This window comes from Sparus aurata, chromosome 9 (assembly GCF_900880675.1).
Source record: "Sparus aurata chromosome 9, fSpaAur1.1, whole genome shotgun sequence".
NCBI lineage: Eukaryota > Metazoa > Chordata > Actinopteri > Spariformes > Sparidae > Sparus > Sparus aurata.
Window position 1 is genome coordinate 34221765 of NC_044195.1, and position 17862 is coordinate 34239626.

Sequence of the window (17862 nt, forward strand, 5' to 3'; positions counted from 1 at the left end):
TTTATGGTTCCCTGCTGCTGAATCAGCATGATGAGGTTAGAACTGATTTTTGATCAAAGTATTGATTAAAGTTTGTCTAAATAAACCAAACGACATGACTGAAATGAAATAAGAAGTGTATTTCAGCAAAGTCAAACCACCAGAGTGATGATATTGTGTTGTAGCTGCTGTAGCTTGTGAATGACTTCAACACGATGTCAGGATGTTTTTAACGAAGCTTTATGTTGACTTTGACATTCTGGACTGAGGGCACCGGGCGGGCGCTCTACATACAGACCAGAAATAAGAGGAAGTGTTTGAAAATCGCTGACTGAAGTTCTCTTCATACCATGTACGACGTCAGATTGGGTATGAAGTGACCAGATGTTTTCTGCTGACTGAACAAACTCAGCTCTACTTTACAGTTTCAGCCTAGTTGTGTTTATTCATATCAGGTCAGACGGTTTCTGTTTGGTGCTTGAGTTCATCCCGTCCCACGAGTTGATGAAACATAAAACAGATCAGAAAAGAAAAGTTAGAAAAGAAAATCAGCAAAGATCACTCACGTTGACTTTTGTACCGCAGATAGATGTAGACACCAGCAATGACAAGGATGACGAGGACAACAGGTACAGCTATTGCAGCCATGTAAATCTTCTCGTTTTCGCCTGTAAATCAGGAGAAACAACAGGTTAACAAAGGATTAGACCTGCTGCACAGGAGCTTCTATGCCCACCCTAGAGCCTACAACAGCCAATGAGTGATTATATAGACAAACCACCCCACTCTCTCCTCTTTCTCCTCTCTCCTGAGCCACAAGCCAATAAGATTTCAAATCCAGAACTATGTAGTTTAATGAAAAACTGTTAAACTGTTTTGTTATTCGTCTGTTTTAAGTGTGTTTGTTGTTATTATTTCTGAGTGTATTGTGCTGTAGAGCCAGAGTCAGCTCTGGGTGTTTTATTTTTAAATTAAATGCAGCTTATAACTTTTAAAAAGAGATCCAAACCATGCCTGTGGCTCAACAACAGCTTTGTACTGACTTTGGGCTGGACTGGTATTAGACGTTTAGGATAACTTTCAGGGGTGTGCATGGCACTGCCCTCACAATTCGATTTGATTACAATTCACCAGGTAACGATTCGATTCAATTCGATTCTACGATGCACTGCGATGCATCACAATTCTACTGCACACAACAAGGCAAATTTTTCATCAGTCATGAGGCTATACAAGCAGTTAGATGTTGAACAACAGATTTTATTGGCTGCTATGTGTGTATTATCACTCTCCTGTATCTTTGACATAAATGTCATTAAATAAAATAAAATTGAATGGTAGAGGGTGTTGGATGTGGCATTTTTAAACCTGAAAAAGTAAACATAAATCACTGCTTTCAGTGCTTTGAATGAGAAATGTTTGTCTTCTCTCTGCTTTAGAACCATTTGAAATTAAATAGAGCAATAACAGCCAACTTTTTCCAGCAGTAACCACACAGTAAAATAGCAGCTCTAAGACAGGGCACTTCCTGAACTCCTGTGCAAACATTAATCAGTAATCACAGTCACACTATTGTAACAACAACCACCCAGGCCAGATCCAGATGACATGGGGGGTATTCCAGAAAGAGGGTTTTGTGAAAACTCTGAGTTTGTTAACCCTGAGATAAGAGAAACTCTGAGTCTTCAGTTCCAGAAAGAGAGTTAAGTTAAACTCTGGGTCTGTTACTGCGGTAACTGACTCTGTGAACGGAACCTGCTCACTGGCAGGTTCACCTGAAGAAACCCTGAGTTTGACGGAGCTGTCTGACAGCGGCTGTCCTTCCCTTCTCAGTCCCATCATGTTGAAGCAGAAATAATTCACATTATTTTTTACCAGAAGGAGAATTTAGATTCATTTAGATGAGCTCTGACTCCCCGACGAGGACTGAACCGAACAGCAAACGCTTCTCATCAGTCCGTCATTTATATTCTCCGGCTGCACAGCGAATATCAGGCTACACGTCATCGCTGACGTGCTCTCAGATCTGAACAATCCTCTTTGTTTTTTCTTTTTTTTTTAAAATCACTTCGCAGGTTAATCAATCACCTTCCAGCAGCCAGAAAAAGAGAAATAACTCACATTTCATTTGGCTTTCTTTATTTCCCACAGATAGCTACAGAAGTAACCATCAGTTCAGCCTATTGTATTTTTTACAACTACATAATTTCAAAGTCTGTGTTTGTAGTTTGCTGCCGCATTGAGTATAAGATGAAATGACTTCTAGTTCAATCTGTAGACAGTAAGTGTGTGTCTGCCTCTAATGTTGGGTCCTGGGGGTGAGTGACGCCCTCAGCCTCTGCTCACCCAGCGACCTGACTCAGGACCAGCTCCTCTGCCTCTGTCGGACGTGCTGCAGGTGGAGGTGAGCGCCACTTCATGTTCAACTACTCAGCAGGATGTCAGGACACAGATGTGTGTTAAACAGCATCTGTTGGTGGTAAAAGCTACTACAAGTTAAAATATCCACTGAATAAACTTTAACTTTGTTTAATATGTGAAATAAAACCAAAGTGAGCAGCCATCATGAGACTGTTTTTATATTTCATTTTCAGCTGATTTAAATAAAATAAAATGGCCTAAAATAAAATGAAACAAATCATTTAACAACATTCAACCACTTCCTCACAGGCTAATATAAAAGAAAGTGATGTTAAATCCAAAATGAAAAGACGACAGCATCTAAAACTGTGAAAATGTCTGCTTCCTGTTTTCTCCCCTGTTGCCATGGTGAATCACTGTATCGGAGCTCCATTGATGATGGATTACTAGTCGTCAAGCACAAGCTCAACTCAGAGTTAACATACTCAGAGTCGACTTACCTAACTCAGATCAGCTGTTCTGGAACTGAAAACTCAGAGTTTCACTTAACAGGGTAAGTCAACTCAGAGTTCAGGTTTTGACTCAGAGTTTGTTAAACTTGCTTCCTGAAACAGGCCCCAGATGTCCGCTTTCCAAGCTTTGGGTGCGTTTTTAATTACCCGTCTATCGCGGTCATCTCCCTCCGCGCTTCTTGATTCTTTAGTGTTGTTGTTATGCTAGCTAGTGCTGCCACTTAGCATGTAGCTACAGGCTGCTCATGTCATTGCAACGTTGCTCCGGAAATGCCCCCGGAGGTAATTGAAACTTCACAACTTTATTGTCCACTCGAGGCCAGAAAATAAACAGTGACATAATCGATTATGGCACGTTGCCGCATCGATGTTGAATCGTGCATGCCCCGCATTGCGATGCATCGCCAAATCAATTATTGTTGACGCCACTAATAACTTTATATTGATTTCCAGGAATAAAACCAGGTTAAACAGATTTGTCAAATGTCAAATCAAACAAGTAATAATTAATTCAAACCAGTTCCTTACAGTTTAACTATGATTAAATAAACATCCCTGAAGATGCTTCCAGGCCACATGAATTGATCTGAATGATCTCTCACCAGCGCCGATCTTTTTGGTTCTGGTTCTGGTCTCGTGGGAGTGAGGGTTGTAGACGACGCAGGTTACAGACTTTAACCCCGTAACGTTGACAGAGCTTGTGAAGGAGAAGGTTTTCTCTGTTGGATCCTTTTGTGGGGACGTCTCAGCATCCTGCAGGTCCTGCTCTTCATCACTGGATCTGTTCAGACCCTTCCATGATACCTGAGCTGCAGGGTATCCTCCTCGTGCTCTGCAGGTTGCACTGTTGGTTGTGTTGTTAACCGTCAGGACCAGATCCTGGTAGGGAGCTGTGAGTGTGACAGAAAGAACAACTGAGACATTTACAGCACTTTGATATGAGGAGAGATTTATTGAAGTTTGGTGTAAAGAAGCTTCTCAAATTACCTGAAACCTGCAGCATGGACTCACACCGTCGTTCAGATTGTGTCTGCTTATCAAATTTAACGTAGGCAAAGAATGCTTTCTGATCATCTTCAGGAGAAATGTTGTCAAGTCTGATGGAAATGTTTCCAGAACTAAACTCAGAAGTGAAGGCTTGGAACCTGCCGTTGTATTTGTCACATCCTGGCAATGTTTTCCCACCGTCCCAGTGACACAATTGGTTCGGAGACTGGTCCTCCTGCCAGTAAAACCTCAGTGGATTACCAGGAAGAGAACAAGGAATCAGGACGGATCCTCCAACAGCTGCACTGAGAAGCTGTTCTGAGATCAGACCTGAAATGTGTGCTAGAATAGAAAATATTGTCATCAGCATAAAGTGAAATGATGAGTGCCACCAAAACACTGAGAATGTCACAGCAGTAAACCAGGGGTGTGATTTACAGGATAAATCCATAAATCCAGCTTTTCCTACCTTAAAATGAGGCTCTTGGAAATCATGCGAATCTACTTTTTTTGGGGGGGACAGCAAGGCACGGTCGGGTATTGGTAAACATAATGACCGCTCACAGCTGTCAAAGTTTTTTGTGCCTCTGATTCATGTCTTCATGTCACTCCGCAGCTCCACCAAAGAGCTTGCAGTCGTTGTGGAAGGTTATCTGATGTGTTCTAAGAATTTTGGACGTGTGGGGCAAACTATTTCTTTCTTAGCTGAAGCCGACAACAGGACAAAATAAATGTAAAGAGAGACATAGTGGAGTTCCTATTTTCCTTTTGACAAGTATACATTCTGTAGTCTACCCCTTACATGACCTGGCACGTGACATTATTCTAAAATGCATAAGAATAACTCCCACGACATGGTTAGAAAATACTGCCTCTAGAGCCAGCTGCACAGTGAGCGTCACAGAAGGTGTGCAGTATATTTTCCTGCTTCTTTGTCCTTTGCCAATCACACCTTGTTTCATATCATATCAATAATTAGTCTGGGTGAGGACAGGTGTCATGTTTGGCTATATATAATGTGCTTTACTGTCGCTGCAATGACATTGGTTGAAGTTGGAGAGCTAAACAAGAACTCATAGAACTGAAGTTACATCCAGTAACCACTGTGGGGACCACCATGGGACTATATTTCAGAAAACATGACAGTGATTGGAATTTTGAAAGATTAATTTTTAATCTCTGAGTTCTGAGAAATTGTTATTTGAGTTTAGATTCTAATAATTCTGATTAAAACATGGTTAGAATTTACAGGGAAAATAAGTCAGAACTCTGTTGGTTTTTACAGCGGCCCTAATCTTCTTCCTCAGATACTGTCACCTCACAGAAACAATAAAAACCCTGATATAAACATCACCCACGGCGAGTATTATACCTGTCATATCTTGCAAAACACACTGATGGTTTTCATGATGAGAAGTTAATTGTAACTGCATGACAAGTTTTAACCACAAAAAAAGCAAAGCTCTTCCAAAGTTTTTCACTGGTTCAGAAGAGGATGAGAAGCCTTCAAGGCCTGAACTAGACAAAGGAGATTAAGTAATAAAAGCACTTAAAGACTGATGTCCCCCTGCTGCCCTGAACTCTGCCTGTCTGTGCAGAAACAAATCAATGATCACACATCCAGTTTACAGCCAAGCAAATGCAATCGATGGCTAAATGTGTGGCTGCAGCTTTAAGGTCGATTAACACTGTAGTTAAACTTTAAAAGTGTGAATTTGGACACAACATTGTGTTAATATTACTGATTAATGTTACGTTCAGGTCAGTGTGTTCATCTGGTGTTTCGCTCTCAGCAGATTTGTTGAGCTTGTAGGACCTCTGAGGTCGTTGTTTGTTCTGGATTGCTTCAATAACAACAATGATAATAATAATAATAACAATAATAATAAGCATACGTTTGAACAGAGCAGACTTGTGCACTCTCATGTTGATAAGAGCATTAAAACTTGAACAATGATACTTTAAGGTTCATTTAGAGCAGATTTTAAAAAATGTGCGATTATTTTGCAGTCGATCGTGAATCAGCTACGGACAAATAATCAGGATTAAATATGTTAAATTGTTTTACAATCAGATAACATGCAACAATCAGATAACATGCAAACTGAGGCCTGAGGAGACGTGCATCACTCTCTACCTGTCATCATTAATGTTCTGCCCATGGATGCAGATCACGGGGGGGACATGTCCCCCCCAATTTCTGAAAAACATGAATTGTCATGAATTGAAATACCCTAAATTATTTAAAAAATTAATAAATGTATTTTCAGCCTTCACATTCTTCACATTTTAGATTCTCTTAGAACTGTGTTTTTTTAGAACTGTTTACCAGCATAACTGGCATCATAAAAACATGATCAGTTACAGGCAAAAAAAAAAAATCACTTTTGTGTTCCCCCAATCCTGACATCAGATCTGCACCCATGGTTCTGCCCGAGGCGCCTTACATATTCATACACCTGTAATTTGCATAAACTACTACTACAATCCTGTCAACTGGGGGCCTGATTTACTAAGATCCCAGATAAGGGGCGCTAAATTGCTTGCGTGCGCTAAAAGATTGCACGCGCTGTTGGTTTGCGTGTTGTGGGTGATCAACTAAGATTGCTAAGATTTAAATGAGGTTTTTGCGTGTGTTACTAGTTTTCACCATGGAGAATGTGGGAGAGAGTGGGCGCAAACTAAAGATGAAATTTGAAGCTATTGAATTGGAGGTGTTAGTGGAGGAGGCAAACACACATATTCACGAGTTACAACAAGGAAACATTAATATATCCAGGAGAAACGGGAGGAAATATGGGAGGATATCTGTGACAAAGTTAATGCTGTCAGCAAAACAAGAAGAACGGCTGATGAATTTAAGAGGGGATGGCAAGATGTAAGAAGAAGAGCAAAAGAAAAAATGGCTTATAATAAAACCTCGGCAAATAAAACAGGTGGTGGACCGACAGAGGACATCCCCTGTCTTCAATTGAGCAGCAGGTGCTGCTGACTTTCTCCGAACAGATTTGGGGAATTCAAGGATTTGACACCCTTGAGCCAGAAACTGCAGAGCAAGCTATGCCCATAATAACACAAACACGCATTTCTTTTATTGGATACATTTAATTTATTTAGATATGTGCCAAAAAAAGAAAAAAAGAATATGCTTCTTGTGTTAACGTTTAGTTGAATATGCACTGAAAACGCGTAATTTCATAATTTAGGCTACAAAAGTGTTTTTGCTTCTGCATTTATCAGAGGCTCCTCCTTGAACCGGCACCTTATCGTGGTGGAGGGGTTTGAGCACCTGAATGATCCGAGGAGCTATGTTGTCCGGGGCTTAATGCCCCTGGTAGGGTCTCCCAAGGCAAACAGGTCCTAGGTGACGGGTCAGACTAAGATCGGTTCACTCGCCCCTGATGAAAGTTATACTACCAAGGACGTGCACGTCGCCCGGATCGGCGTCACCGGGGCCCCACCCTGGAGCCAGGCCCGGGGTTGGGGCTCGCAGCCGAGCGCCTGGTGGCCGGGTCTCTGCCCACTGGACCCGGCCGGGCGCAGCCCGAACGAGCAACGTGGGCCCGCCCTCCCGTGGGCTCACCACTCGCGGGAGGGTTCAGAAGGGGCCGGTGCAGAGGGATATGGGTGGCGGTCGTGGGTGGGGGCCCCGGCGGCCCGATCCCCGGATGGTGACTCTAGCCATGGGGACATGGAATGTCACCTCACTGGGGGGGAAAGAGCCTGAGCTGGTGCGGGAGGTTGAGAGGTACCGACTAGAAATAGTCGGTCTCACCTCCACGCACAGCCTGGGCTCTGGAACCCAACTCCTTGAGAGAGGCTGGACTCTCTTCCACTCTGGAGTTGCCCGCGGCGAGAGGCGGCGAGCTGGTGTAGGCTTGCTTATAGCCCCCCAGCTCAGCCGCCATGTGTTGGAGTTCTCCTCGGTGAACGAGAGGGTCGTTTCCCTGCGCCTTCGGGTCGGGGATAGGGCTCTCACCGTTGTCTCGGCTTATGGGCCGAACAGCGGTGCAGAGTACCCGGCCTTCTTGGAGTCCCTGGGAGGGGTACTGGAGAGTGCTCCAACCGGGGACTCCGTCGTTCTCCTGGGGGACTTCAACGCCCACGTGGGCGATGACAGTGTTACCTGGAGGGGTGTGATTGGGAGGAACGGCCTCCCCGATCTGAACCCGAGTGGTGTTTTGTTACTGGACTTCTGTGCTAGTCACAGTTTGTCCATAACGAACACCATGTTCAAGCATAAGGGTGTCCATATGTGCACGTGGCACCAGGACACCCTAGGCCGGAGATCAATGATCGACTTTGTGGTCGTGTCATCTGACCTCCGGCCGTATGTCTTGGACACTCGGGTGAAGAGAGGGGCTGAGCTGTCAACTGATCACCACCTGGTGGTGAGTTGGATCCGCTGGCGGGGGAGGAAGCTGGACAGACCTGGCAGGCCCAAACGTATCGTGAGGGTCTGCTGGGAACGTTTGGCAGAACCCTCTGCCAGGGAGATCTTTAACTCCCACCTCCGGGAGAGCTTTGACCAGATCCCGAGGGAGGCTGGGGACATAGAGTCCGAATGGACCATGTTCTCCACCTCCATTGTTGACGCGGCTGTCCGGAGCTGTGGCCGTAAGGTCTCCGGTGCCTGTCGCGGCGGCAATCCCCGAACCCGGTGGTGGACCCCGGAAGTAAGGGTTGCCGTCAAGCTGAAGAAGGAGTCCTACCGGGCCTGGCTGGCCCGGGGGACTCCTGAGGCAGCTGACGGGTACCGGCAGGCCAAGCGTGCGGCAGCACGGGCAGTCTCGGAAGCAAAAACTCGGGTCTGGGAAGAGTTCGGGGAGGCCATGGAGAAGGACTACCGGTCGGCCTCGAAGAAATTCTGGCAAACCATCCGGCGCCTCAGGAGGGGGAAACAGTCCTCCACCAACACTGTTTACAGTGGAGGTGGGGAGCTGTTGACCTCGACTGGGGACATCGTCGGGCGGTGGAAGGAATACTTCGAGGATCTCCTCAATCCCACTGACACGCCTTCCATAGAGGAAGCAGAGGCTGGGGACTCAGAGGTTGACCCATCCATCACCCAAGCCGAAGTCACTGAGGTAGTCCGTAAGCTCCTCAGTGGCAAAGCACCGGGGGTGGATGAGATCCGCCCTGAGTACCTCAAGTCTCTGGATGTTGTGGGGCTGTCTTGGCTGACACGTCTCTACAGCATCGCGTGGCAGTCGGGGACAGTGCCTCTGGACTGGCAGACCGGGGTGGTGGTCCCCCTATTTAAAAAGGGGGACCGGAGGGTGTGCTCCAACTATCGGGGGATCACACTCCTCAGCCTCCCCGGGAAAGTCTATTCCAGGGTACTGGAGAGGAGAATTCGGCCGATAGTCGAACCTCGGATCCAGGAGGAACAATGCGGTTTTTCGTCCTGGCCGTGGAACACTGGACCAGCTCTATACCCTCCGCAGGGTGCTCGAGGGTTCATGGGAGTTTGCCCAACCAGTCCACATGTGTTTTGTGGACTTGGAGAAGGCATTCGACCGTATCCCTCGTGGCATACTGTGGGGGGTGCTCCGGGAGTACGGGGTCGGGGGCCCTCTGTTAAGGGGCATTGCTGGCAGTAAGTCAGACCTGTTCCCAGTGCATGTTGGACTCCGGCAGGGCTGCCCTTTGTCACCGGTTCTGTTCATTACTTTTATGGACAGAATTTCTAGGCGCAGCCACGGGCCAGAGGGGATCTGGTTCGGGAGCCAATGGATCTCATCTCTGCTTTTCGCGGATGACGTGGTCTTGTTGGCTCCTTCGAGCCGGGACCTCCAGCATGCCCTGGGGCGGTTTGCAGCCGAGTGTGAAGCGGCTGGGATGAGAATCAGCACCTCCAAATCCGAGGCCATGGTTCTCGACCGGAAAAAGGTGGCCTGCTCCCTCCAGGTGGGAGGAGAGTTCCTGCTTCAAGTGGAGGAGTTTAAGTATCTTGGGGTCTTGTTCACGAGTGAGGGAAGGACGGAGCGTGAGATTGACAGACGGATCGGTGCAGCGGCCGCAATAATGCGGTCGTTGTATCGGTCTGTCGTGGTGAAGAGAGAGCTGAGCCGAAAGGCGAAGCTCTCGATTTACCAGTCAATCTACGTTCCGACCCTCACCTATGGCCATGAACTTTGGGTCATGACCGAAAGAATAAGATCCCGGATACAAGCGGCCGAAATGAGTTTCCTCCGCAGGGTGGCAGGGCGCTCCCTTAGAGATAGGGTGAAGAGCTCTGTCACCCGGGAGGAGCTCAGAGTAGAGCCGCTGCTCCTCCACATCAAGAGGAGCCAGCTGAGGTGGCTCGGGCATCTGTTTCGGATGCCCCCGGGACGCCTCCCTCGGGAGGTGTTCCTGGCATGTCCCTCCGGGAGGAGACCCCGAGGAAGACCCAGGACACGCTGGTGTGACTATGTCACTCAGCTGGCCTGGGAACGCCCTGGGGTCCTCCCGGAAGAGCTGGAGGCAGTATCCGGGGAGAGGGAAGTCTGGGTGTCCCTGCTCAGGCAGCTGCCCCCGCGACCCGGCCCCGGATAAGCGGAAGAAAATGGATGGATGGCATTTATCAGAGGATTTTATTTTCCAACAGTGACGCAGAAGTGTGTGCGTTTCATTTTCCAGTATCACAAGATGTTTTTCCCTATGATGAAACAGTCTGTGGCACTTGAAGACGGGTTACATTCCATGGCACAGGAGGTGCGACCTGTGGCCTCTGTGACGCGCGCGCTCAGGCGGGACATTCGTGCCATCGTTACGCACACCAGGCAGCTAGTCAGTGCTGTATCTGGGCTGACGATGGCCATCAATGCCCTGGCAAAGGGGATCGAGGGTGGCGTACAGAGAGTCGGGAGGTCATTAAATATTAGTGGTGTTTCATCTGAGCAGCCGGGAGAGGGAGGCGAGATCGCAGGAGGAGATGGACGCGCGTTACGCATTAGTGGACACCAGCGCAGCCTGCGAAAACGGAAAGAAAATAGATAATGGCAATTTCAACATTCATTTTGTTTAAATTGAGGCTCGGTCGTCGTTTTTTGGTGGCTGTTATTGTTTGTTTTGTCTGTTAGAGATAGTTCGTTCGTTGTGCCTATGCCTCCTCCTTGCTACAACGACCGCAGCCATGTGTGCGTAAAGCTGTGCCAGTTAATACATGACTTTCAAACGTGCTAAATAAAGACGCAAAATCAGCGAACGCAATTAGTTCTAGGTTTGGTAAATCACATTGCGTGCACTAAATTAATCTATGTGCATCTACTCCTCCCAATATTTTGCGTGTTCTGGCAGAGACGCCCATATTTACATATTCATTAAGGCAAACACGCTAAATGGATTGCGCGTGGTATTTTGGTTTTAATACATGAAAGACATGGAAGACAGAGAGGAGGGAATGATGGTGGTCCTCGGACTATTGCTGTCCAAAAAATCCGTAAAAAAAAAAGAGAGTGAAAAAATCCTGGAGACAGCGGGAACAAGGACTTTATAGTCTACTGAGCGAGCTAGAGGTGAGTAGATTTATAGTTTATTTTTCCCATAGGAAAAGTTAGATCTCACCGCTGTTTTTATTTACGTCCGCTTCTGTGTTCCTCGGTCAGCTGGTTGGCTACGTTGCGTTTCACGTCACATTTCATGGAGTAGTGACTCAGGAGTCGTCAGCTTTCCCCACACACGAAGATTTTTCGTCGTAAATGTTGAACAAGTTTAACATTTACGATTGTCGGCCGCGACCCGTTTCCGAGCAAATTATCGGGACAAATTGACTCTTCACACACCACAGACCACAGAATAATCTGTATCTGTTTCATCTGAACTTTAAAATAACTATGATGAGTTTAATGCTCCTGTTCCTCTCAGGCAGGTGTTTCAAGGTCATAAAATGGATGGATGTTTCCTCAGAAAAGCATGTGTTACGTGTTCATCTTCAGTGATGTTGATGGTGTTCATCTGAACTTGGACCACGTAACACATGAGACTGGGAACATCTCCGTTACGCGACTTCACATCCAACCAGGAGTGTTTCATGTTGTTGACTGGCTCAGATTGTGTTTGTTTCATCAATTCTTCTTGATTTTTGTGCTTCTGCTGTTGTTCAGTAGCTACATAGTTACACTGTTTTGTTATTCGTCTGTTTTAAGTGTGTTTGTAGTTAATATTTCTGACTGTATTCTGCCGTAGAGCCCTAGTCAGCACTGGGTGTTTTATTTACGAAGATTAACCTGATGCACTACATCGTTCTGTGTCTGACTTCCTGTCTGACTCGATCTGCTCTGTGCAGCTTGACACGGCTGCAGTTTTGCTTCTGTCAGAAATAAACTTGGCACGTGTTCAGAGATGCTTCTGGGACGCTGCTGAAACATGTCGTGGTTCACAAGAATTGTCTGAACGATCACAATCAGCTCCAGGGACGTTATCCAGAAACACTTGAAGAGCTTCTGACAGCTTATAACCTTTCTAAGCCTTTCCTAACTTTATGTTAACTTCCAGGAATAAAAACAGGTTACACTAATTTGTCAAATGTAAAGTCAATCAGGTAATAATTCATTCAAACCAGTTCCTCATGGTTTAACTGTAATTAAATAATTGATCTGAATGATCTCTCACCAGGGATCTTTTTGGTTCTGGTTCTGGACTCGTGGGAGTGACGGTTGTAGACGATGCAGGTTACAGACTTCAACCCCGTAACGTTGACAGAGCTTGTGATAGAGAAGGTTTTCTCTGTTGGATCCTGCTGCAGGAATGTCTCAGCATCCTGCAGGTCCTGCTCTTCATCACTGGATCTGTTCAGACCCTTCCATGATACCTGAGCTGCAGGGTATCCTCCTCGTGCTGAGCAGGTTGCAGTGTTGGTTGTGTGGTTAACCGTCAGGACCAGATGCTGGTAGGGAGCTGTGAGTGTGACAGAAAGAACAACTGAGACATTTACAGCACTTTGATATGAGGAGAGATTTATTGAGGTTTGGTGTAAAGAAGCTTCTGAAATTACCTGAAACCTGCAGCATGTACTCACACCGTCGTTCAGACGGTTTCTGCTTATCAAGTTTAACGTAGGCAAAGAATGTTTTCTGATCATCTTCAACAGAAATGTTGTCAAGTCTGAAGGAAATATTTCCAGAACTGAACTCATCATCGAAGAATTGAATCCTGTTCTTGTATTTAGATGGGTCTTTTGTTATTTTCCCATCGTCCCACTGAAAGAAATGTTCTTTGCCCTCCTGCCAGTAAAACGTCAGTGGATATCCTGGGAGAGAACAGGGGAACAGGACGGATCCTCCAACAGTGGCTTTAAGAAGCTGCTTTGAGCTCAGACCTGTAATGTGCGCTAGAAAAGAAAACATATTTGTCAGTGAAAGAGAAATAATAAGTCCCAAAAGACCAATAACATGGAGAGAAAAGATAAAAAAACAATAAAGTAACTTCACGAGGAGAAGGTGCGTCCCTGTACAGAAACTCTGAGCCTGGCGTACAAACATTCAGATTCAGATCAACTGCAGACTTTGTTCACACCAACATGTGGAAGCTGAACAAAGCGTGTGTTTTATTCTAGAAACGGAGCATAGTTGATAGAAGCAGGACTGGACCAGTTTATTGACATGAGGGATGAAAATCAGCTCTGAGTCAAAGAGTACACCTGGGTTTCTTGCAGTGGGTTTTATGTTGACGGAGAGGAGACCAAGGACTTGCTGATAGTGACTAATATGGTTAGGGGGAGTGAACAATATGATTTTTTAGGAAAAAATAATCAGGATTAAATATGTTAATTGACTGAGAGTGCTCGTTTTACAATCAGATAACATGCAAACTGAGGCCTGAGGCATCACTGCGAGTGCAGTAAAAGTAAAAAAAAGCCTCATTGTCTATCTGTTCATAATGCCTGTATTCAATAATGTTCTGCCCGAGGCGCCTTACGTATTTATACAGCTGCAGTTTGCATACGACTACAGTATGACAGGAGGAAGTACGAGTAGTTTCTGTCAGCTGAGTGTCTGCACACACCAACACTACCTCACTGATCTTAGATATCGATCTGTTACTATATCTTAGGAACAGAGATGTCTGGGATCATATGTATCAATATCTCTGTATTGATCCTCACCCGTCGCTCTTTGTGGAACAGAACAATGAGATGTTAGCTCACCTGGCTCTGTTCATGTTACACAAAATCTCCCTCTGCCACAACAACGGGTGTGTCTGGTGATTCTGACTGTACATTTTCTTAACAAACCAGCCCCGTGGTTCACAGACTCATTTGTTTCTTCCTCTAAATAAACACTGTTGACATTATTAATCCTGCTGCTGGTGTGTGGATCACATTAAATTCACCACATTTACCTCAGTTATATTCTTATCTGAAGTCAATTAACAATGTTTCCTCAAATATGTTTATTGAGCTTTTTACATGTAACATATAACACAACAATGTTTGAATAATTTATTCTCCCCCAAGTAAAGTTCTTTTTAACTGCTAATAGATATAATAGGAACTTTGTACATTTCAGGTTACCGACTGCTTTTATTATATATTATTATATGTTGCATAACACACTGAGCGACTTCATAATGAGAAGTGAATCTGTGGTCACATATAAAACTTGGATGCATGACAGTTTTTAACCGCAAGAAAAACAAAACTCTTTCAAAGTTTCTTTCATTTGATCAGAAGAGGACGAGCAGCCTCCGAGGCCCAATATAGAGAAAAGAGATTAAATAATAAAATCACTTAAAGAATGATGACACCCTGCTGCCCTGCAGAATCAAATCAAAGATCACACATCCAGTTTACAGCCAAACAAATTATGACTCGTTTGATTGTCACGTTCGTTTGAAACACTGAGGACAATCATTCCAGAGGTGAATACATTCCTGCATACTTCAAACTTGATAAACCACCTCTACCTGTATCGTGCAGTCAGGGAATGAATTATTAACAAAAACAGTTTCCTCACCAGACAGAAGGACGATCAGCAGGATGGTGGAGGACATGACCGGACTGAAAAACAAAGATAAAGAATGTGATACAGTAGCTGTGTTGTCATGATCAGAGAGTCACAGCAGGGTGAGCGGGTGTGAATGTGTTCTTTTAAAACATGTGAAATGCAAATATAGAAAAACATAATGAGGAAGTATTAGATAATATTACAAAAGTCTCGATCGTATCATCAGTTTCCTGTTTCCCTCCATCCCAATAAATGTGACTGTTTGTAAATTAAAGAGCACCTACCAGATCAAATCGTCTCACAGCGGAGTTCAGCTGTTCCTCCACTGCACACCTTCACCTGTGACGCTGTGAACAGAAAGCCGGCAGCTCAAATATGCAAGTGTGCCGTCTGAAGGAGGAGCCACTCCTTCATCATCTGCAGCGACTATAAACAGGCAGGACTGGACTTTGTGTTTACTGGAAGTCAGTAACACAGTCATGTCAATTTAAACAGTTTACAATAAAGGAGGCGACATTAGTTCACCCCATAAAAATCACTCCAGTCCTCGTCTCCTCCTCCTGATGATATAAAGTCAGGTGAAGTCTCAGAGTCCAGAAACATTTCTAGAGCTTCACAGTAAAACAGCGATGCAGCATTCTGCTAAACCAAACGTAAAGAACTACCCATACAATTTAAAGAAAACCTCTAAAACTCCTTTAAAACTTTGCCAAATCGGCTGTTAGCACTTCCTGTTTGCAGTGAACTCATGCACGTACAGACATCGTTCACTGGATCAGTGTGAGACTGAAGAAAACCTAAAAACATGATGTTTCTAAGGCAAGTTCTGCTCATGTGAGGAGAGACGTTTCTAAGCAGATTTATAAAGTCATCCTCTCCTTTACTGTACGGTGCAGAAAACACCTCAGTCAAGTTTCAAGCAGAATTGAATGTGAAAAGATGTTATTTGAATCAAGTCTCCAGCTACTTCACTGACTTTTTATCAGCATGCAGGGAGGAGATGATGATAATATTAATAACAAGAGTCTCCATCCTTACCTGCAGCATGTGAGGCAGTCTGTCAGATTTGTCCGTGTCTCCTCGTCCCTCTGAGATCAAACACTGAAGCAAACAGCTGGAGTCTGTGATCCACATCAGTTAACTGCGACTGAAATATGTCCTGTAATCCTGGTCTTGTCTCAACGAAGGTTGTTTTCATGCTCTGGTATCCGTGCATTCATCTTGCACAGAGAGAAGTGTAGATCTTCCGTCAGATAAAGTGTTCATCACCAACAGTGTGTTACAGAGCTGCTGCATGAGGCTTTAAAAGTCAACAGGGAAAAAAACTATTGTTTTTAGTACAAATGCCATCGACTGCAACAGACTACAGTTTGTTTCTGTTGTGTACAAACACACAATCAGTGCCTTGATGAAACGGTGCATTCAAATGCTGAATAAAAATGCAGGAATCTTACCGATCAGGACAGGAGACAGTGAGCGACTGACGAGGTGATGGCTGAGAGAGAACGAGTTCACAGCTTCACGTCACAGAGGAAGTGAAAGCCTCAGACTCGTCCACAGTCTTTTCTGGGAACTGCAGCAATGAAGTGTATTATGTTGTCAACATTGCTGACACTCTATGAATTGTCTGGTCTTTAAGGGCCCGAGTCTTTGAACACTTCATGTTCTGCAAAATATTTCTCTGGAAACACGATGTGTGACGTGGAATAAAGGAAAACCTGGAAAACAATAGGCTGCAATCTGCTCAGAATAGGAAGCAGTTTGATATGATCCAACCCACTTCATCCGTGTATTATAACCAAAGTAGGACAAAGATGTTTTGCCAAAACTCTGTAATCACGGAGAGGTCAGGCTGACGTCTTGTTGGAGACAGGAATCACTGCGGCACCAACGGACAGATTAAAGATGGCTGGATGGGGGCGTGGCCTGTACCGCGCAGGGATGCTGTTGTAGGAACACCAGCCCTTATGTCTCCATCACGAGGCTCTGCTCCCTTTCCCCGTCCTCTGACCTCTGACCTCTCAACCACAAGACAAGACTAATTTAACAAACAAAGCATATCTGTTTGACTGAATATTTGCCTCTTCTCCCTATAGATTAGGACGGTGTGTTGCTCTTGCTATAAACAGATCATTGGAGACGTTTTCTTATCAATTTTAACGACTTACTACAATAGAGTCCTCTCTCTCCACATCAGATGACAAGAAGTGGGGGTTGATGTTGGTTGGGGTAAAGATGACCCAGTCCTCCCCCCTCACAGGCCAAAGCGTTTTACGACCCTGTCTGTGACATTCCAATCTTTGCTGCATCCCAATCCTATACTCATCCACATTTCAATATGTTCTGAATAACTATTAACTACAATTTCATCTTCTTAATTTTAGCAGATTCCCTAATAGCCAAGAAAGTCATACAGTAGATATTTTCCATGTTATTGTCAAACCCAGATGAAGTTTATTACTTAATGAATTTGGGGTTTGAAAGAAACCAGCCCCACCTTTGCGATGGGCACAGACTTGCATATCATGATCCTCTTTGTGTGTAATGCTTGTGTTAATTACCAGTTAAATGTCTGATGTTTTCTTAAGATAGAACTACAAGGAATATGTATAAGCCCTTGGTCCTACTGTGTATTGTATGCTTTTTGGTTTATGTTGTATACTATTGTTTTATGACTTAATCATGTTTTTAATTCTTTAATTCTTGGATCATATTCATGTTACATCTTTTAACGAAGACAAAAATTCGACTTTTAAGATGGTAAAGTTTTTGGGAAGTTAAAACACGATTTCGAAACATTAAGGCAATATAGTTTATTTGAATTAAAGTGTTGTGGGTCACAACTCCCAACACAGAAGGAGCATTGTCAGCCAGCCCCACCCCTGCTCGGTGTGCCTGCTGTAAGGTCATAAAAACAGAGAAGATGCTCTTCTCTCTTCTCTTACTCCGGTCTTCTCTCATGCTGACGCTTCACTCTCACTTTCGGGTCCTGACTTTGGTCAGGACTTTGGCTCACTCTCTCTCTCCTTTTGGGTCCTGACTTCGGTCATTACTTGGAGTCTTCTCCTCCGGGCTCTCTTGCCCCCCTGTTT

General features: G+C 44.8%; 1 protein-coding gene across 1 annotated transcript in view; it reads right to left on the reverse strand.

Moving 5' to 3' along the window:
- LOC115588019 (uncharacterized) overlaps window positions 1-16324 on the reverse strand; it is a 32562-nt gene extending 16238 nt beyond the window's left edge. The window contains exons 1-9 of the mRNA XM_030428246.1: window positions 16225-16324; window positions 15809-16070; window positions 15055-15117; window positions 14780-14823; window positions 12820-13155; window positions 12438-12722; window positions 3840-4181; window positions 3455-3742; window positions 546-647 (exon numbers count right to left, since the gene is read on the reverse strand). Of these exons, the coding sequence (XP_030284106.1) occupies window positions 546-647; window positions 3455-3742; window positions 3840-4181; window positions 12438-12722; window positions 12820-13155; window positions 14780-14816 (1390 nt within the window). The 5' untranslated portion in view covers window positions 14817-14823; window positions 15055-15117; window positions 15809-16070; window positions 16225-16324. The remainder of the gene's footprint in view (window positions 1-545; window positions 648-3454; window positions 3743-3839; window positions 4182-12437; window positions 12723-12819; window positions 13156-14779; window positions 14824-15054; window positions 15118-15808; window positions 16071-16224) is intronic.
- Window positions 16325-17862: the final 1538 nt, after the last annotated feature.